Genomic DNA, 22,611 nt, shown 5'->3' with positions numbered 1-22,611 from the left:
AAGGCCTATACTGACCTGGCGCTATTTTCTTCAGTACATAGCAGAACAAATTTAGTAAACATGGTACTCTTCTACTATCTGTATCACCAATTGTATTTTTTTGTAGAGTCATAAAAAAGACAGTGATGAAGAGGATGTTGAGACAGAAGACGAAACAGATGATGACCTTGGAAGCGTTGATGACAGTAGTCCAACTATCAGTCCAAAACAAAACACAGACAGAAGACATAGCATATTCAGTGTTATCTCAAGAAGAAAGTCATCTATCAAGAAAAGGAAATCTAAGAAAAAAAGAAACACGGATCCAGAGGTGAGCTTTTTGGTGTATACTTAATATTTTGACTGAAAGTGAGACAATAGAACTATCTCACACCACAGTAGCCTCTATCCAAATGCCAGTGTCAAGAAATGTTGAAAGAATTCCACCAACTATATAAAGTGATTTGTTTCTCATGGATGTCAATTTAAGCATGCCAGGGGTCGCATCTGTGATCCCTGACCAGCACCTTGCTACCCCTGGCACTGCCTTTGTGACTCCTGGCCCAACAACAGAAGCTAAACAGTCGTCAGAAGAGTATTGTTTACATAAAGCTGCGTAAACTGGGAACCATTTCTGTAAAGTAAGTAAGTAATGCGCACTCTTCTGAAAAAGCAAAACAAGTGAAACAAAAACACACGTTGCTGAACAGCTCATGTTTCATTGTTGTGGCTATCTGAAGAGTCTGTTTGAACTCTTTTTACTAATAAATGTAAAGGGCAGATGTGCAGGATCTGGGCATTGAGTGCCAAAGGATGGGTGGGGGGGTCACTTGCAAATAAATAAAACCTTCATGGGACAAAATTCTAAGTAAAATCATAAAGGTGTATTTAAAATGTATGAGGGCAAAACGCAGTTAAATGCAAATCTGCATTAATAATGCATAAAAAGAAATCTGATTGTAAAGAAATTATCATAACCCAAATTATAATTCAAGAAATACTAGAAAAATCTACTCAGGTCATCGGTCTAAGGAACAAGAGCGCTGACATGAAGTCTTCCTTGAAGAAAGGAGCCAAGTTTAAAGATATAATTCTGCAGACAGTCTAACATGGACACTGCACAGTTCGAAAAGGCTGTGGCGGCCGCCACAGGTAAGAGCAGTGTGGCGGGGTCGGGGAAGGGTGGGGGTCAGGAACCTCGACATACGACAGGATAAGTAAAAAAAAAAGCACTTACCTTGCGCTGCCCGCATCGCCAACTTGGCGATGCGGCGAGCGCAGGGTAAGTAGCTTTTTACATTTTATTCAGTGCATGAAAACACCATCATAAAATGAATCACATTTTGTCGATTTTATGAAACAAACTAAAAAACAGAGGAGAGAGATATTCACGTATAAAATTTGTTCATGCAATTTTAAAAGCAACATTTTCTTCAGCAACGTTAAAATGGATGTCGGTGCAAGTAAGCTGCGGCCCAGTAAATTTAATTTGCTGTAGTAAATGAACATTATTGTCTAATTGCTAACATTGTTCTGTCCTTTTAAAGAGTTAAAGTGGCTTTCAAATGGTCCTGAATCAAAATATTTTAACAAAAATAATGTAATATTGTAAACCAATAAAATAACAGCTATTGATTTTTAACATTTTTGTAAAACATTTTCTTCTTATATATCTATATATTTTCCATTGTTGGTGTACTTTAGTGGAACTAATATTTCACGACCTTTTTTGGTAGACATAATTAAGGTTCCTCGTTTTGTTCTCTGTTTTTTAGCAATATCCTCCACTTCAAGCAAAAGTAAAGTGTACTCTTTTGATGAAATATCATGTCAGCTCCAAGCTAAAAGACACAAGACATCTAAAAGTTGTGTTACTAACTCCTATGTGATGTGATTATCTGTCCAATCAATCGGATATGCATATACTGCTATTTTGTAAATGTTATATTGCACAGAGGAAAAGATGGATTGTGCCCATATTGAAGATTATGGATTTTAATCAGTGTCGTTCTGCTTTTTTAGCCATCCAGAAATTAGATAATATATTAACTATTGTATCTGTCCCAGCTTTTCAAAAATCTTCTGAGAGTGCGAAAATCAATTTATGCTTCACCGTAACCAGACAATTTTTTATTGTGTTATGATTGTTGTTTATATATATGTATACAGATATTCTCTTTTTATATTGTGAATTTTTAATTGTACTTTTATGCTTGTTTTCGCATATAATAACCGAATAAAGTTATTAAAGTAACGTAAGTAACTCCTATGTCATATTATATTATTTGTGTGTTTGTTATGGGGTTCTTATCATCAAAGGTCATATGATATCACCTTCAATTATGTCACCGAGGTTAAAGGATGTTTGAGGACACTTGCGCTACCACTGGTGAATCGATGTCCACGATTTTGATATTCTCATCTCCCAGCACTGGCACAAATATTTCTGGTAATAGGGTCACGTAGATGCTTCCTGTTGATAGCAACATATACAGCTTTGTATTCTTGCTTTTCTCTTCAGTCCACCCTGCCCAGGACTGCTCAAAATGATGTTTCATGCATGCTCCATATACTATTACACAGTGATATTAAGATGTGAATACCTACACCGAAAATCGTAAGGGCCATGGTAAACATAATTTGTAAAAAGTGCCTGAGGATTTCTGAAAAGCAAGTGCAGTTTATATAGAATAAATGCACTCAAAAATCAAGACTACAAATAGTGTCCAGACTACAAATAATGTCCCTATTCTTATTATTCAGTGGTTTATCTTTGTAAACATTAGCAAGCAGAACATCTTCAGATCTTTCATATTGTCGAATTTCAAAGTGATGAACCACTCTGGTTGAAAGCCACATAGATCTAACTCCGTAGCATTTAACGCACTGTAGGACACTTTTATTTAACTGTTTGGACAAAATATTGAGCTAATAGCATTGTGTGGACAAAATATCGTGTCAAGAATACAGAGGATAAAAATATAGTGAACGTAAGTTTGTATGGGTTAACAAAGTTGTATTTTACTTATATCCATATCTATGTACCTTGAAAACATATATATATCTTCTAGGTACGTTGACGTGGCGTTACGAAGAGTAAATCTATACTTCCCTATATGCACTTACCTTCTTGAGACAACCTTTGTTTATGGACAATGCCTGCACAAAGTAAGGCAAGCAGTTTTCAACTTGTGATCAAACAAAAATAATTGGTTTAAGAAGGAGGATCTTCAGGAGTTTTTTTTCAAAGAGTATGTGGGGTACATTTGTCAAAGTGCACAAACTTCCCAGACATGTGACCAGTGCAGGCACAATTCTGTCCTGTTTGGTCAACTGCCAGGTCTTTGTCATTGTATTGACACTGTAACATCAAAGAGTAAGTAACTATGGGTCGGCCGGCTGGGATGGCTGCTGAATGTTTGCTCTTGCATCACACCATTTCTCATGAGCCATGCACTTCGGTAGTATGGCAGCACTAAGCAAAGCAGCACACCTGAAGTTGGCCTATGTGAACAAAGCCCAGTTAGGATCTAACTGCCGTTGTCTAAAGTGCTCATGCTCAGCAGATGTATTCTCTCCCACACAACGTTGCTCAAAAACCCTGTAAAACATCTCAGGGGCTGATTCACAAAGGAAAACTTAGACCTGAAGTCTAATTTTAGACCTAACGTCTAAGCTTAGGGCAAAATTCATAAAAGTAGGTTTAGACAAGAAGTCTAAGTTTAGACCTAAAGTCTAAGTTTAGACCTGAAGTCTAAATTTAGATAAAAATTCTATCTTTAGACCTAAAGTCTAATTTAGACATGAAGTCTAACTTTAGACCTGAAGTCTAACTTTAACCCGAAGTCTGAAGTACTGGACCGGGTCAAAGTCAAAAGTTCAAGCCAACCAAGATGGAGCACAGGTTAGATACAGTCCCAGATTAGTCTTGCTGAAGGGTTACCTTCTCCAGTTTTGTGCCAGACGTTTTGTTTGCAATTGGAGAGGGCCACAGGCAACATGGGGTCAGAGTGGTGGGAAGAGCACACTGGGGGTTGCAGGTGAGTGGGCTCAAGCTTTGCGCTTGCTGTGCAAAGAGACTGGCTGGTGGCAGCTCTTGCTAAACTTCGGTGCCAGCGGTATAGTCTTGGTAGCAGGCAGCAGATCAGCACAGCAAGGCAGCAGTTCCTTTAGAGCAGCAATCCAGCAGAGTGGCAGTCCTTGTCGCAGCACAGCAGTCCTTTTTCCTAGCAGAGTATCCACAAGAACAGAAGTGTACTGCAGAGTTGCTGTCTGGTGTCCTCTTTTTATACCCACGTGCCCAAGTTCGGGAAGGGTGATCAGCTTCTACACAGTAGCTTTGAAGTGCATGAAATCTCCTACCTCCCCTGTCCTGGCTCCAAGGTGACTGTAGTATTAATGCAGGGTCGTTAGGCCCTTTGCGTGAAGGCAGAGCACTGGCTATTTAGATGTAAGTGGGGCTGTGCTCAGTTCTGAGCGCATCATGTCCGCAAATGTCCCACCAAGGCACACCTAATTCCTTTATTGTGTGACTGTCTGGGAGGAATTCACAAAGTCTAACTGTCAGTTACACATAGCCATGTGACCCAAGACAGGTTACAGGCACAAAAGAGCATAGGGAAGGGAAATACCAACTTTCTAAAAGTGGCATTTTCAAAATTGTAATTTAAAATCAGACATCCCGATAAGGTAGGATTTTAAATTCCAATTCCAGAGACACTAAACTTGATCCAGTAATCTCTTCCCAGTTAGAAATTACACATAAAATGTGATAAGGCAACTCCAATGTTATCCTATAAGAGGCATAGGTCGTGCAGTAGTGAAAAATGAATGTAAGAGTTTTTCACCACCAGTACAGGTAAAATTTAAAAGTGCAGGCCCTACTTTTTAAATACATTACACCTTCCCTCTGGGATGTCCAGGGACTACCCTAGGGATGACTTGTATGTATTAAAAAAGTAGGGGTGGGCGTAGTTCGCGAAGTAGCGCTACGCGTAGCTACGCAAAGTGCACTTCGCACTACGTGAGCTACGTGTAGCACTTTGTGAACTGCGTAGTAGCATGTTCGCACTGTGTAAGATGTCGTTTTCAATGATTGCACAGTGCGGACAAGCATCCGGCACTGTGCAATCATTGAAAACGGAATCTTGCACAGTGCGACATGTATTTTTCTGCCGCTCGAGTAGATTTTTACTCGAGCTGCAGCTTTCTCAATGCGGACTGGTAGTTTCTCATCGCGAGCGGTCGCGAGCATGCGCGACCACTCGCAATGAGAAACCTGACCTCCCCGTGTTGAGAATCCCGCCGGGAAGTTTATTTTCCATGCTTGCGATCGTGAACAAGGAAAAAGTCTCACAAGGATGTAATTTTGCTTGCTCGCGGTCGCCAACTTGACGTTGAGGACCGCGAGCAAGCAAAAAATGACTGCTGCACTACGCTACGCATGTTTGAACTGTGCTACGTGCAGTTAGCGTAGTGCGAAGTTGTGCAAACTTCGCAAACTACACGAGCGTAGAGTAGTGCTTTGCCCTGGGTTATTAAAAAGGAGGGTTTATTTTGGCAGGTTGAAACAGCAGTTTAAAACGGCAAACACAGGCTCTGCAATGGCCTGCCTGGACCATGTTTAAAAGGCTACTTAAGGGGGTGTTACAATCAGTGCTGCAGGCCCACTGGTAGAGGCCCTGGGCACATGTATTGCCACTTTACTAGGAACCTATGAATGAAATAAATATGCAAGTGCAATTGGGTTTATTCCAATTTAACCATGTTTTGGGGAGAGAGCAAAATCGTTTCACAAACTTTATTCGACAATTAAGTCATAAAAGTGTACATACATATATTTACACAAATGTTAATTAAAGATTCATAAAAGATCCATACAATAAATATTTTAAAAAGTATTAAACTAGAATAGACTATGCCGAATTACAGTTTAAAAAGAATAAAAACAAGTTCATCAACATACATTAATCCAGAGGAGTATTGCACAGAAGGTTAGCCCCAGTATACATGGGCAAATACAGCTTAATTTTCACATAGTTACCGCTGTATATTTTGTGCGGATTACCCAAGCCCATTTCAAGAATTTTGCCACAGCAACAGCAACTTTAGGCGTTGGAGAAAAATCACTTTAGCAATGGTTAGCAGTGGAAAAGTGCACAGAGTCCTGATGCAAAGAAAACAAATTCAGCAAAAATAGGAGGAGGAAGGCACAAAGTCTGGAGAGACAGTATGAGTCTGAGGAAACATGGACTACCTTGACTCAAACATAATAGTGGTCTGTACTTGCAGCAGTGAATAGCTCTTGCTTGGCTATGTTGCCAAATAACCAAAGTGGTGAAAGATCTTAAATCAGCTGTGTTTTGTAGCTTTTATTTCCAAAGAACAGTCTTGTAGTTGTTCCTCATTATGGCCATTTAAGACTGACTCTCTGTGGTGTCAATGTTTTTATATTGGCCCTGGCTCTTCTGTTGGATATGTTTCATATTTTTACAGTGATTTGAATTTTAGATTGTCACTTAGGCTGGACTAATCCAAACCGATGCACCGACAAACACAGGCTAGGTTTTTTAACATAACAGAATCATTTGAAAAGGGTTTGGGGCCAGAGTCACTTTATTAGTGCAGACCCTACGTGAAATCTGTTTGGGATTTACAAATCAACACAAATGGCGATTTAGGTTGGTTTTTAACAAAAAAGCAACTCAACCCAATGAGCTTCCTTGCGTTACTTTGCATCAGGGTGACATTCCATTGACGATGCATGGACATTCCTGGGCATCCTCCCAGGGGTGTTGATGCAAATCCATAACTACAAAGAATTGTAAAAGACATGAATTTAAGCCAAACACTTGCACCTACCTCAGGTTGGTATAACCAGGAGGCATACTTTTTTTCTCCTTTTGTTTTCTTCTTTGCATGAGTGCTGCATTCCGCACACCTCCCAGCACAAAAACTATGCAGACCACAATGCAGGCATCCTTGCACTATGGCATTGGGCATGGCCTCACTGCATGCACCAGTGCATGGAGAGAAAAGAACTGTGTAATGTATTTGTAATATTGCTGCCCTCTCCAGTTCCCACAACACAGCACATTTGGGGCCAGATGTAGGTAATTTTAATTTACCACCTCTTAAATACCGATTCATACCGAATCGGTATTTAAGAGGTGGTAAAATAGAGGGGGGGAGATGTAGGTATTTCAGATTCGGTAAATACCGAATCGTTAAGATTCGGTATTTACCGATTCTGTAAATACCGATTCGGTATTGCCCATTGATTCCTATGGGCCTTGCAGCCCATAGGAATCAATGGGCAATACCGATTCTGTAATTACAGATTCGGTAAATACCGATTTTAGCAAGGGTGCAGGGGGTGTCACTTTGACACCCTCTGGCACCCCAAAAATAGGCATGTGCGCCATGTGGCACACAGACATGCCCTAAGGGCATGTCTGTGTGTCACATGGCACAGGTGTGCATGCACACATGTGCATGCACACCTGGATTCGGTATTTTACCACCCAATTGGATTGGGTGGTAAAATACCGATTCTTAAAGCCCTGTGGCACTCTGACTTGTGCCAGCTATATCTGCATTTACAGAATCGGTATTTTACCGAGTCTGTATTTACCGATTCGGTAATTTTACCGAATCGGTAAATACAGAATCGGTAAAATACCGATTCTGTAAATGCATGCCCTACATCTCAAAATCCAATTACTGGTCGGTAACGGCCGAATTCGGCCGTTACCGGCCGGTAATTGGCCACCTACATCTGGCCCTAAGTTTGCAACCCTTCGTTGAGTAAATCTTGGCTCAGGTCTTGGAAACATGTTGAGAACAAAACACCTTTATATACAAATAGACTTAAATGTCTGATTACTATGCAATTGCAACCAAACTAGATTTTTTTCCCGCACCAAAAGCCGAAATAAAAGTGAAGGTTTTTATTTTTTTTTGTAATTTTTTTTAAAACACATGGAAAACTCAACAATGAGTAAAAACAGATATTTGAGCAGAAACCATTTTACAGAAAGCAGCAAAACAATCGACATCCCACTGCAAAATTCTATATTCGGAATAGAGAGAAGCATTTCGGTGATAGAAAGAGCTAAGTTAAACCCCAGTGTCCTGGCCAGTTAATGCATCCATCATCCAGAGCCGGATGGGTGCCATATCCGGCAGAGCCCTCACCTCTGTGCATCATTCGCTACCAATGTCATCTCCAACAAACTGATGTTTAAAAATTCCCACAACCAGTTCCAAGGATCAGGGGCCTCACGTGAGAGCTAAGAGCAAGCCCGCTCCAATCCAGCCAAGGAGACAGAGAAAAAATATAAGCCTGTGAATGTTGAGGGATGCCAAGCGTTTGTTCCAGCATAATCAGCTTTGGATCCCACACAGCCAGTTAATTTGAGGGGCATAAGTTTTCCCAAAAATGAAAGCCCAAAATAAATGCAGAGTAAGACAGGAGGCAAAGACATGAACCGCATTAGCCCACTCGAGCCCGCAGCAAAAACAACAAACATCTACCCGAAGCCTCATTTAATATGACGCACAACATGTTCCTAGGGTATGTCCCAAAAATGTGTTGCACCTCAAGGCCCCAGCTGTTACCTCTGTATTGAGGAGTTGATTCCATTTAACCACCTTTACCTAAAAAGGATCAACCGAAAGATCCAGTGAGAAAAAATAAATTAGCTTGTAAACCAGATCGATATTTCTATTTGCTGGAGCTTTTATTACCAGCTATCACAGGGAATTATCAGAATGCCTAATCTCATCTTTATTGAGACTAGAAATGAAGTGTCGTACTTGCAGATACCCATAAAAACAACTATGTGGAAGAGAAACTGCTGCCGCATATTCTCAAAAGAGAGAAGGATGTCCTCCTCAAACAGTTGACTCATAATAGAGTTTGGCCCTCTCCCAATTCTCCCAGAAACCATCATGAACACAAGAGGGTAAGTTGGGGTTATATCCTAAATATGTAAGCTGATTAAGCGGAGTAATGTTAGGAAATCTTTGCCCAAAAAAAACTCCAAATAAAATGGAAAACCTTTGAAGTCTTAAATAGGGTTCTCTTGAATTATAATGTGTGCACAGAACCAACACCTGGAACAATCGATTTCCCTAACGGCAAAAAGTCACCGAACATATACCAGTGTACCCACATTCCCCCCTTCAAAATCTGACAGAAAACTGCAAAACAGGGAACACAACCCCACCATTCTCTTTAGGCTGTTAAAAGAACTGTATCTTACAACGAGGCCTCCTATAACACCATATAAACCCCTGCAATGAAGGCTCAATCTTATTACAAAATAGCCGGTGGGAAAAAAGAGGGACACACCGGAAACGGTAAAGGTACCTCTGGAGAATCATCATTTTGTTAAGATTACAGTGACCGATCAAGCCTAGATGAAGAAGGTTCCACTTGGTGAAAGAATTAACTGTATGTTGCTACAGCTTAGCATATGTGTAGATAACGGTACCCCCAGATACACCACTGACTGCAGTGGGGGGTGACTAGGTCTTATTTGAATTTAACTTGTATCCAGAAACTGTCATGTCATCTTCATAAGCTAGAACCTTGACTTCAAACTGGTGTATTCTTAAGGGCATGATATCCTTGGATGATTTGAGGGAGTGAATAAAAGGCTCAATATATAATGCCAATAACTAAGAGGAGAGAGGACACCACTGTCTGGAGAACCAGAGCAGTGAATCCTAGCTTTCAGTCCGGAATAAACTCGACAAACTCTGGAGACAAAGCCTGAGCCTAGTACAGCGGTCTCCATGAACCTCCCAAAAGAAGGGTCAGGATCTAAAAGAACCATACCCACGGGCCCACTGAGAAAGAAAGCCTGTTTCTAGGGCAGTATTTGCTGTGTTGACTTGTGATGTTGTGTCACGTCCCGGAATGAAGTCATGCTGGTTTGAATCAACCAGCCCTATGATTACTACAGATAGTCGATTAGAAAGGATTCATGTATAAATATTTGAGTCTGCATTAATTAAAGAGATTGGGCGAAGTACTCCACAAAGCATGGGATCTTTCCCTTTTTTCAGGAAAATAACAATGTTGGTCTACCCCAAAGATCCAGGAACATGACCAGAATCATCAAAGGATTTAAACAAATCCCTAAGAACTGGGGGGAAAAATACAAGAACATGAAGTAAAGCTCCAACATAATCTGATCAGGAGCGCAGGATTTACCTTTGGCTAAAGAACCAATGGCAATTTCCACCTCGGAGAGAGTTATAGGTGCTTATAGGTTAGACCTCTGGATATGACTCAGCTTATGAAGGAAAAAACACCCAACAAATTACAAAATATCTTCAGCGGAGGAAAAACAGTGATTTGATGTGATGTGAAAGGCCTTTGTAAAGCGCAGCATACACTATACAGTTTCTTGGCGCTGGGGCAGAGAAGGACGGTGGGCACCGCCTGGACAGGACAGGGGAGTGCACAGCAGCAACAGTAAAAAAAAGAGAAAAAGAAAAAGAATGGAGAAGAGAAAAACATTTTAGTTGTATGCAGTGCGAAACAGATAAGTCTTAAGAAGGGATCTAAAACGGGTATAGGGAGAAGCAAGCCTTATGTCCAATGGGAGGGCATTCCAGAAAGATGGAGCAAGGAATGAGAATCTTAAACCTCCCCATTTCTTACGCTTGACTCTCGGGATTTTGAGTAAAGCCGAGTGAGCCGAGCGAAGATTACGAGAGGGGACATAAGGGTGAATGAGGGAAGAGATAAAGGTAGGACCTAAGCCCAGAGATTTAAAAACAAGGCAGCCCAGCTTGAATTTGCAGCGTTCAGAAACAGGGAGCCAGTGCAAAGATCTTATCAGGGGGCGGACGTGATGGTCCCTCGGTTGATGGAAGATGAGGCGTGCCGCCTGATTCTGAACAAGCTGCAAACATTTAAGTTGATAATCTGGGATGCCTATGTACAAGGAATGGGCGTAGTCGATCCTAGAGATGACTAACGCCAAAAGGGCTAAGGTAAGAGCCTCGGTGGTAAGAAACCGCGCGATTTTCCGAATTTTGCGCAGTTGGAAAAAACAAGAAGAGACAGTGGCATTTATCTGGGGCTTCATCGAAACAGTCCTCTCGATAGAGTTATTGATGGAAAATCGCCACAGGGTCGACATCGAGCTCCCATTTATCACTACTAATCTGCTGATTGGTGTAAAGCTAGAACTATCTTTCACTCTACAAGAGATTATCTGCCCCATCTTTTCACTATTTTCAAAACTAACCATTTGCCTAGCGCAGCAGTTTTTCACCACCCGATCGCTTCCTTAGAGAGGCCAGAAGAGCGTTAGACAGTTCCAAGAAAACCTCAATCCAGGGCCCATCCCTAGTGATGATGCAATGCTCCAGATATCTCTCTAAAGAACTGAAAGTCCAACAGGCTTCAGCCTCCTCCAATATTGCCATCCTCCGCTCGCATGCAGCAAACTGGAGCATTTGTCCCCAACACAAAGCCTCACATGGGTCCCAAACAACAAAAAGTGCGACTGAGCCGATTTTAAACTTCAAAACTCACATAAATGAGAGTTCATGAGCAGATATAGCCCTCATCAAGTAAGAGTTTACGTTTTATTTGTCCATCCCGGAGGCCCCGATGACTGAATAGGAACACTGAGTTGGATGAACAAACGGAGAATTGTGATTGAATATAGTCCTTGGATTAGGAATCAGCTTCAAGGATGAAACCAACATGTCTAAACGTGACAGAGATTTATGGGGGACAGAATAAAACGTAAAACCTGGTTCATTAGGTCGCTCCAAATGCCAAAGATCAACCAATACAAATGAGGAGATGAGTTTCTGCAGATCCCTAAATCGATGCCTCCCACCGAGAGCCGAACTTGAGTCACCCTGGGCCTCAAGTTCTCTATTGGAGGATAAAGTCACGTTAAAATTGTCACTAACAATAAGGGGTGGTGGCCATAAATGAAGCTCGGTCAATGTAAAGTAGAGAAATAGTCGGATTGTCTTAAATCCTTTATTGAAGGATATTGTGAAAGAACAGGTAGCGCCAGGAAGCACAACCATACAGGTCTACAGTCTAGCTCTAACTGACTCAACCATCCTAGAACTACATTACACACATACATTGTAAAGCTCTCTAACACGAGCTATTAACACGAGCCTTAAAGCAATAACATGGAATTAGTAAAACACAATATAACAGTCAACAAAAAGTCTAAGATCATCGGTTCATTAGTGTTTGGTCCATAAACCACACACATGGTAAAGCAGATCCTATACTCGTGGATAGCTGCCAGAAGCCATCGCCCCTGAGTCCACCCTTTTACATAAAGCCATGCGTTTTGATCTGTAGAAAAAGAACAGATTATCATTGTTTCGTGCAATAGTTCTTTATGTATATAGAGGAGAGCCCTCTGTCTTTTCACTGCACGCACTATTCTACTGTGTCTTGGTCGCACCCATCACCCTTTTGCACTGCGTCATGCCGGACCAATGTACCTCCACCTCATAACATTACCATAACCATTTCAGTGTCACAGTAGAGGCGTCTTTATGCTGATTAATTCTCACGTGATTTTGTGTTTATGCCAGACTATGGTTCCTTATCTGCATAGTGCACACGTTTATTCCCAAAAATCAGTGCCCGTTGGCGAGCACAGGCGGGTGAACCCCCACCTCACACTCTTTTATCATGGTAACTTGGAGGAAACAAACAAGTCTATCATGCATCAGTGCCGAACCCAACCAAAGACAGTCAAAGCAATTATCCCTCACTTACAAGTGTAAGACGACCCTACTTACCACAGCTTGGAGTCCACCTGGCTTCTGCACCTATTTTTATCCCTCTCTTCTCCTAAATGGATAACTCGAATTTCAATTTCGAGTTATTTTAAACGCCCCTCTCCTCACCAGGAAAAGTTGACTCTCCATATTGGACACTTCCCTCCCCCTCTTTTTAGTCACCAATTATTTTTAGCCTAAGAAAAATGTCAAGGTGCATCTGGCTCCAGTCCTAACTGGGAGACGGGCACACACACACTTGTGTTTCCGAGCATGGAACAAGACCCTGTTTGAAGTACATGCGTGGGTCTCGGGCCCCCTCCGTAACCAACGGAATCCCACAGATAACAGACAGTTCTAAACACTGAAAACTGAGGAGTACTCAGTGGTGTGATTTGCGTGGATGCCACTACGTTTGTTTACCCAGAATTTCACTGAATATGTCAAACATTGGTAACAAAAATATATTTTTTCAGATTTCTGTGAAGAAAAGTTGCAGATTTTGTATATAACAGCAAACTCCCACAACCCATTGCTTTCCCTGTTCCACCAGTAAATTAGACCCCCGCAGGTGGGTTGGCCCAGTGTAGTTGAGAGAACAAGACAAAATTGTGACCATATAAAGTTAATATATTGTCAATGTGGTCTTCACATACTCACTGTGACCTATTTCCTGGTGCAATAAGCTCAAATTAACATGTAGGCTTTTGTTTTTATTGGGACGAGTGTTGGGACGTTGGATGGCTGGACTGTAGCTATTTACCAGAAGCTTTGTAGTTTTCCTGCAAGAAAACTGAAGAAAATGTATTTTTTACTCAAACTTTGACATCAACATGGATTTCTGATTAATTACATTTGTTAAAATTCATGCATGCCACCTCACTGTGAATTCTTTCCTCTTTGTCTTTATTTTTCAGAAGTGACGGGTTTTGTAGGTTCCCCTGAATATGAGCTAAAAAGCACACCAAAACTGTGGCTATTCCCTGTGTGAAGCTTCCTTCATCAAATACATTCCCTAGTATCTAGTTTTGGTTCCCTAATCAAATGATGGAAAACTCGCACGTCTGATAACCCCACACTCAGAAGAACTAGTGGAACACTGATTTTGTTCAGTTCATGCAGGAATGTGTTTGTGTGTGGAAGATTTTTGGAAACTAACATATTTTGTGGAATAAGATCGGAAAATTTGTAAAATATCTTGTTCAGTGTGTTATCCCAAGCTTGCCAATCGGAGTGAGGGAAGTTTGAATCCCAGGAACAGAAACTTTGGCCCATATGCATGAACTCATTTTCCCATAGACACAGAATGGACAAAACCTTTGATGCATATGGTCCTTTATGTGTAGATGCTGAAAGTAAGTATTTGGATTAAGATTCCATGTACCCCGGATTGACCAAAAGGCATAGTCGAATTCTAGATTTTGCGTTTAGTTGCTTTTTAAATTTCCCTAATAATCCGCTGGTACTTATTTTTCATCATCGGGTTTTGACCCAAATCAAGAGACAAAAAAATATAAGAGGAGGAAGAAAAAAAGACGAGAAAGGCGGGAAAAACAGTGAAAAAGAAAGAAAGCAAAGATGTAAAATAATCTGGAAAAGTGCGATAACGAGGAAGCGAATATCTGATGGGTAGCTGGAAGAGTCATGCGTTAAAAATAAAAACTGTGCAAGCTTGGCATGCAGCACCCCTTACAATCAATAGCGATGGCTGAGTGTTATGAGCAACACTCTGTGCCCTTGCATTTATTCGTTTACAAATTAAATACCCCAAAACCATAGAAAATCATCAGAAGAGTTGAACCCCATGCTCAGGAAACACGCACAGGAAAAATTTTAGTGACCAGTTTCTGGCATAATGTGTTTCTGCACAAGATAGACATGAGGGAATAACCATGTTTTGAAAAAAAATTGCTAAAAATGTGGTTATGTTTGGTGCGACCTACCAGCCAGTTAATCAGCAAGGTGGAGGTATGGCAACCATCAAAAGGAACCTCTGGATTGTACATATGAAACCATATGGTTGTGGTATGCTTTCTTAAAGTTCTGGAGTGGTGCCTGTTGCCAAATAACAACCACATTTCTCTTGTAGATACTTTCGAAAGTTCCAAAATGCACTAAACTAAAGTGCATATTTACAAGAACTTAACGCCGCCGTAGCGTAAATATTTTGACGTTACATCGCTTTTTTCTATCGCCGTATTTACATATTGCCGCAAACTGCAGTTAGCAGCACTTTTGCAGTGTAAATGGGAATTTTCAAGATTATATACAAAAAATAATTGTGTAACCTGCACACCTTCTTTATTTTACAATGCTTTTCTAACTTTTAACCATCGGTGCAGACCCGCTTCCTGACTAACCCCTGTCAGGTTCCAATGAAACTGCAAAAACAGACACAACTGTGTCCCCTGCCGGAATGCACTGTTCGAATTGGCCCTAATGCCAGGGTGCTATACCCACGTTTTCTTAAACAATAATCAACATCTATACCAAAATTTTGAGCCTTCAATAAACCATCAATGTCTTAAAAAAATCTTAGTGCACTGACTCAAACACACTTCGTGTTTCAAAAAACGTTTCATTTTTTACTTAGCTGTTTCAAAATACTTTGTTTCTGATATTACATTAAATTGTTAGCATTTTATAACATATTCACAATTCGTTTTCATTGAGAACATAATGCAAACTAATATAATTTTTCAGAACTCATAATCCACATCATGAAGTGTGTTTGAGTCAGTGCACTAAGATTTTTTGAAGACATTGATGGTTTATTGAAGGCTCAAAATTTTGGTATAGATGTTGATTATTGTTTAAGAAAACGTGGGTATAGCACCCTGGCATTAGGGCCAATTCGAACAGTGCATTCCGGCAGGGGACACAGTTGTGTCTGTTTTTGCAATTTTCAAGATTGCCATTTCTTTTAGCAGGACTTAATGAAAATGAGATGCAATGTAGACGTTCATGTACAGTGACATTTTCGTATTTCAATAACCCCCCAAAACTGCAGCTAAGTCAAGTTGGAGACAGTTTTTTAAGATAAAGAAATAGCTGGTCTTAAAATTGATGCAAACACTTGGGTCCAAATATATTGCAGTGCTGGAAAGCACTGCAAGGAATATTGCTGCCCTGCCCTGCACCAAAACAAAAGGTCAGGAATGCGCCACATCAATAAGATAGGGCGCCACTCCTACGAGGCATTGTTTCGTGGGAATGTCCACCCAGCAAACATCATGCCTGATGCACGTATAATCTGACACAAGGCTTCACAAGTTCACGCATATGCCTATATGTATCACTTTGTAAATACGGCGCAACATGGTGCAAAATTCACACTGCAAGTATGTCAAGAAAATGATGTGCCAGCGGTATTAAAGTGTCGGAAGGGTCTCAGGAATTGCCCCCTTGTCTTTTTCCCCTACAATGGTGCACAATGGCCGTCATGTGCCAACGCAGGCACCCATGCGCCATAGTGCAAGGGTGACTGTGTCGTGGATTTGATTGATGTAGTGGCTCCATCTCTTCTCGAGACGTCTTCAGGTGCGTCTGGACTAGTGGAGGGTGGGAGTGAATTAGTTGGCCTTCTCAGAGTGTTTTCCCGGGTTTATACCTCCGGGGTGCCAGGATGTCTGCGCCGTGAGAGATCCATTAATGGAGGTTGCGCGCTCTGTTGTTGGGGGTCTGTAAGCGTTGGCGGAGTGGTGGTGTTGGGGGTGTTGATGAGAAGTTCTTCTGCGGCATTGATCAAGCTGCGACAGGGAGGGGGCAATGATGGCAGTGGTGTACGGTGGGCATGGTGAAGGTGTGATGTATACAATAATGGCTGGTCCAGGATAGTTTGGAGGTGTGGCTGTAATTGAACGTTCCCACTGACATAGAAAAATGGGTCGAGCATGTGTCTGGCTATGTGGGTTGGTGTGGTGACTAGCTGCTCAAGTCCGATGTTTTCGAGGTTCTACAGGAGGCTTGGGGTGTTCTGGTCACTGGATTTGTCTAGTTGGAAATTGAGGTCTCCGAGTAGGATGCAGTCGGTGGATGGGAGAGCCTGGGGTCTAAGGAGGTCTCCAATGGCATCAGTGCATGGGGGGGTCATGGTCCGGGGGGGCCAGTAGACGAGGGTGCCTGCTTAGGGTGGTGTTGTGCTTGGTTTGGATCTGGAAGTGGAGGTGTTCAATGGACGCTGTTGGGTCATTAGAGTGCGTGGTCAGTTGCAGGGTGCTTTTGTAAACAATGGCAATGCCTCCTTCTAGGCAGTCAGGTTGGTAATTGAATGCAATGTTTTAGCCGTCAGAGATGGCAATGGCGATGTCCAGTCCGGAGCAGAGGTTGGTCCAGGATTATGTGAAGAAGGCAATGTCTGAAGAGTTGGCATCGAGGAGGTCTCAGATTTCTGTGGTGTGTTTGTGGAGGGACCACACATTGAGGAGGATGCAATTGAGACGGCTGGGTGCGCTGTTGATTGGCTGGATGGTGAGAGGAGCTGGTGAGTTGATGTGGCAGAAGGTGTGTTTTCAGGCCGACAGGTGATTCTTTGGTAATGGTAGATGGTAGTTGGAGAGGGGTCCAGGGTTGTGGGCGAGGAGGGTGCTGGTGTCATAGCAGTGGAATGTCCAGGAGGCAGGCTTCCTGGCACTGGATGCAGTCCATGCATGGATAGCGCATAGTTGCTTTCCTTTGGCACGCATTTGGTGCACCAGTGGCATACCCACTGTGCATGGCTGCACAGCAGCCGCCATTAGGTACTGCTGCGGGGCTGGACAGGTGGGAAACACTGGAAAGAACACTGGAAGGGTGGGTGTTAAAACTGGGGGTCTCTAGTTGGCAGAGGTAGGTACCACTGTCCAAATAGGGACCCTTTCTTCTAGTCAGGGCAAGGAGATAACCCTCTGAGATAACCCCTGCTCACCCTCTAGGTAGCTTGGCACGAGCTGTCTAGGCTAACCAGAGGCAATGCGCAAAGTATTTGTACCAACACTCACAGTAACACAGTGAAAACACCACAAACTGACTCCACAGCAGTTTAGAAAAATAAAGGTATTTTAATCTAAACTACACAAGACCAAAACGACAAAAATCCAACATACACAGTTCAAGAATATGGTTTCAAAAAGTGTTCTTAAGGTTGCGTTAAAATTCTTCAGGTTGCGATAGAATAATCCAGAGATGCGTGAAAAGTTCACAGTTGCGTCACGTTTACTCACAGTACCTTTTAGTTGCGACAAAGTTCCAAAAGCAGAAGCTGGTGCGGTGGAAAACAAGCGATGCGTTGCTCCTGAGACCCTGGGGAGGCGTTTGCGACAGCCTCGCTGCAGCAGCGGGCGTGTTGCGATGAATCCGGTCTGTATGGGGAGGAAGGCCACTTGTATGGATTCCGGTGCGTAGGTTCCGTAGGAAGTTTGTTCTTGCAAAGGCACGATGCGACGATCTCGTAGGGGCTGCGACGATCTCCTGGGCGACGATGCGCGATCCAGCGGTGATCCTCTCTCTCGCAGCACCTCGATGCGATGATTCTGCGACGATGCTCGCAGCGACGTGATGCGGTCCGCAAGCAAGCGGTGCGGCGATCTCACCCAGCGACGACAGGCTCTGCAACGACACTCGCAGCGATGTTCGACTTTCCCGCAACGGTCTGGTGCGTCCCGCAAACGAAGGATGCGACGGCTCTGGCAGCGGCGTCAGGCGCTGCGACGATCTCGGCCTTCGTAGCGGCGGGAAACTTCTCGCACTGTCGGGGATGCGCTCCGCAAGCGAGCGATGTGACACTTTTCAATTTCAAAAGTCTCTCAAGCTTAATTTCAAGCTTCCCAGCACAGGTACAACTTCCAGAGGCCCCACAACTGGATCAAGCACTCTAGGAAGGACAGAACTCTCTCAGCAGATTTCAGGGAAGCTGGGGGTGAAGTCTTTTTGTTCCTGGGACTTCAGAACAGGGAGCCAGCTCTACTCAGGCCCTTGGAGATTCCTTCAAGACAGGGGACACAGCTCAGCAGCAAAGTCCTTCCCCTCTCCTTGGCAGCAAAGCAACAGGTCAGTCCAGCAGAGCAACAGCAGGACAGTCTTCCTTCTTCAGTTTCAGCTTTCTCCTTGGCAGAGGTTCCTTCTTGATTCCAGGATGATCTAATTTTCTGTTGTCAGGGGTCCTGTACTTATACCCCTAAAGTCTTTGTTCTCTCTGTGCATGTGGGCCCTGAGCCCGGTCTGAACCAGTTCTGGGTGTTTCCTGAGTACTTTGTTTTGCTGGCTGCTTCTTTCATTTCAGAGTGAGGGGCAGGGTCGTCAGCCGCCCAGCAGGAGGTTGAGCCAGCATTGTGGAAGGCAGGCACAGCCCTATTCAGGCCCAGGTGCTAACTGCTCCCACCACTCCAGTTGCAAATGCAGTCATTCAGCCTAGGGCTGACTCAGCCAGCCTCCTGGGGAATCCCCAGCCCCTGTCACTCTCAAACCAGACAGTCAATACACAAACAGGCCCAGGCACACAGAAGGGTCAGACAAGAGAACAGCAACTTTCTAAAAGTGCTGTTCTCAAGCACAGGATTTAAAAACAACCTTTCCTAAAAGATGTGTTATTAAATCCTGAGTTCAGGGATACTAGATACTTATGTCCTATCTTGTTCCTATGGGAAGAAATGCTGTTAACCACTGTAGCCAGCATCCCTCATGTTAATCTATGGAGCAAGATAGCCTTACAATAGTGAAAAATGAAAATGGCTGCCATTCACTACCAGAGCATGTTACCTGCACTAGTACATGCTCTACCTTTTACATACACTGCACCCTGCCCAGGGGGTACCTTGGGCCTTCCATAGGGGTGACTGATGTGCACGAAAAGGGAAGGGTTAGGCCTGGTCAGTGGGGACACTGACCAGGAGGACATGGCAGTTCTAAACTGCACACAGGCACTGCAGTGTCAGGCCTGAGACATCATTTTAGGGCTACTCGTGTAGGTGGCACAATCAGTGCTGCAGGCCCACTAGTAGTATTTGTCATCACCAGCCCTGGCACACCCAGTGCACTTTACTAGGGACTTCATGGTGATACAAATATGCCAAACATGTATATCCAATCAGAATAACACTTTACATAGGGAGTACTTACACTCTGGCACTGATCAGCAGTGGCAGAGTGTCCAAAGCATCTAAACCAGCAAAAACGAAATCCAGCACAGCATCAAAAATACAGGAGGTAGAGGCAAAAAGATAGGGGGAAACCACGCCAAAGATGCCTGGTATAACAGTGGGGCTATGGGTGATCGCAACATCTATGAGCAGTGGCTCTCTACCACTGGGCCAGCAACGATGAGGCACCGGCTGGAGCCTGTGGGGGAGGAGGGCCTCGAACATCTGACCTTCAGGTCAGAATAACAGCAGAAGCAGATGGGGACAGTAGCATCAGCTACCAGACGGGGGTGAGCTTTGGGAAGAGCAAGTTCTCAAAGGGATAGTCACTCCGTGCACCCATGAGCTCAGGGTGAGGAAAGGCAGCACCAACCCGTTGTCTCCTCCGGTATAACAGTAGTGACCAGATTTTGCATTACCAAGGGCCTGAGCCCGAATCGGCCCCATGCCCCTAGCACCTGCTGCCAACAATGGCCGAACTCAGTACCTTGAGCCAGTTAGTGGAGTCCCCCTCCACTCTTGTCGAGTGTCCTCGCCAATGTGCATCTTCCGCAGTGCAGGGATTGCTCAGGGCACAGTGTGCGCCACCAACCAGTGCTAGGCATGGGCCCAACACAATCCCCAGGCCTTCTCCGCTCCCCTACCCCCTTCTATTCACCTGGACATCAACACCGGTGCTCAATCCACCACGCTCTCTCAGAATCTGTGACTCAGCGAGTAGTCGTGAGTCCCTTGCTCACTTTGCCACTGGATTCAAGCAAGCCTGGCTGAAGACGGCTGTAATCCCAGAAACCGGTCCTAGGAAGCTTGAATCCGGTCCAGGGAAGGCGTGGCTTGGCAGTTCGGGCTGGACTGTTCCCATTAGGGACAAGGTCAGACTGATTTGCATATTGCCATGTCTGAAATGGGATGGAAGAGTGGGCTAAAGAGCGGTGATGGATTAAACCCAGATCAGTTGACTGAGTGTGGGTGTTTGATGGGTTCAGATGCTTCGTCCATCACCACTCCCTTTTGTACCACTTTGTCAGCCAGTAGGAGCCTCAGCCAGGTGGAATTTCACAAGCCTTGGTACAGCAGTCACCACCAAGTTCAGTGGGGAACCTCCAGATGCAGGTGTTGCAACAGGGCCCCCTTAGGTGTGAGGTTGCAGTGCTCCCGCCACACAAGTATGACGCAGCTCAGGGACCTCACACTCCACAGCGTCTGGGTAGCACCACATTCTCTGGCCTGTGGTACAGAGAGGCACAGCTCACCATTGGTGATCTCCACCATGCTCCCCAGTGTAGTGGTGGTGCCTGTTATGCGATGCAGATATCCCTATGTTGGTGAACAGTAGTGCGTGTACCAATTACAGCTCCAAGGGGGACCAGAAAGTCTTGTCACACAGGTCAGCAATGTGTCTCCATGCAACCTGCCAGACTTCACCACCAAGTAAGGGCGATCGTTGATACAAAGGCTTGGTCACAACGCGGCCTGCCTCCACCGTAGGACCACAGCAACTCCACAGCACCTCAGCCTCCCACTTTGGGTCTCAAACGCAGGCCCAGTGACGCCTCTAGGCCCCAGGGACTGCTACCAGGACTTCCAGGTTTCGGCTGCCATTGTATCGCAAGGAAAGTGCTATGAAAAGTGATGCATCACTGGTTTTCCCCAGCGATGCACCTCTTTACACATATGGAGCCTGAATCTGCATTTCCTCTTCCCCTCGGACTGTGACTGGTCATCCTGGCTGTTGAGTGGTTTGGGGGGGTTGTTTTCCTGTCCTGAACTTGGCCCTGGCTGCTCCATTGTTTTTCTTTTCTTTTTATCCTTGGTGGTGGACTTATAGGCTATTTTTTTCCTCTAGAGGCAGAAAAGTCATGTTGGGCTGACTAACATGAGTTTTTTTGCCTCTAATTGGCTTTTTGTCACTTTTCTCTCGCTACTGGTGACATTTTTATCGCCTTAACGATTGTGTTAGTGGCAGCATTCGCCACTGCGAGCAGATCCTAGCACCGTTTAGCGACATATTGTAAATATATCAGTACCATGGCAATACGCAGTGGTAAGAAAATTGCGGCTAGCTAACGCCAATGCTAGTTAGCGGCAATTCTTGACAATATACCTCCCAGTTTCTTACATGACGGCATCTTCAAACTATAAAGAATCACTGTGTCTGGCTCTCATATGACGAGGAGAACAAGGCTGGGGGTGTCTAGCCTTAGGAGAGAAATATTTTGCTGAAAGGGAGACATAAGGTAAATGTCATGTTTTGGCAAACAAATGAAAGAAATCTGACAAATGTCATGTTTGGTGCGATCCAAAAGGTCATCAAATATGAGTCAAGGATGTTTGGCACCCAGTGAAGCTTTAAGATGTGTAAATGTTAGGCCTGGGTGTCGAACTCTACTCCGTTTGCCGAGTTTGCAGTGTTTTCTGCACCTTCGCTCTGCTGAGCTCACAGAGTGCAGAAAACTCCACTCCGCATAGTGCAACAGAGTTTTTTACCTGCTTGCAAACGGTAGGTTCACAAGAGTGCGCTGCTGCTCAGCTAGAGTTTTTACCCGAGTGGCAGGAAGACAAGTGTGAACATGTCCTGTACCAAGCGTATCCTCAGGGTCATACCGATGCTCAGAGGTGTCACCTCTCGACAGCCCCAAGTCCGTGGAATTGTATGACACAGATGTTAGGATGGTTAAGCGGGGGAAGGAAAGGATGGGGACAGCAGGGAGGGAGACCTAAGGAAATAGAA

At 43.9% G+C, this 22,611-nt stretch overlaps 1 protein-coding gene across 9 annotated transcripts in view; it reads left to right on the top strand.

Annotated features, from left to right (window-relative positions):
* The window catches only part of LOC144784710 (ATP-dependent translocase ABCB1-like), a 1,064,270-nt gene that overhangs the window by 629,448 nt on the left and 412,211 nt on the right, over positions 1-22,611 (top strand). For 8 of the 9 annotated variants that reach the window (XM_078663665.1, XM_078663668.1, XM_078663666.1 and 5 more), the window contains one exon: positions 107-310. In XM_078663665.1, coding sequence (XP_078519791.1) covers positions 107-310 — 204 coding nt within the window. Of the gene's footprint in view, positions 1-106; positions 311-1,754; positions 2,182-22,611 lie in introns of those variants that run through there. The other variant, XM_078663671.1, reaches the window with a different exon arrangement.

Source organism: Lissotriton helveticus, chromosome 10 (assembly GCF_964261635.1).
Source record: "Lissotriton helveticus chromosome 10, aLisHel1.1, whole genome shotgun sequence".
In the NCBI taxonomy this organism is placed as follows: Eukaryota; Metazoa; Chordata; class Amphibia; order Caudata; family Salamandridae; genus Lissotriton; species Lissotriton helveticus.
The sequence above is the reverse complement of the archived record's forward strand: the minus strand, read 5'-3'. Positions and strand labels throughout refer to the sequence as shown.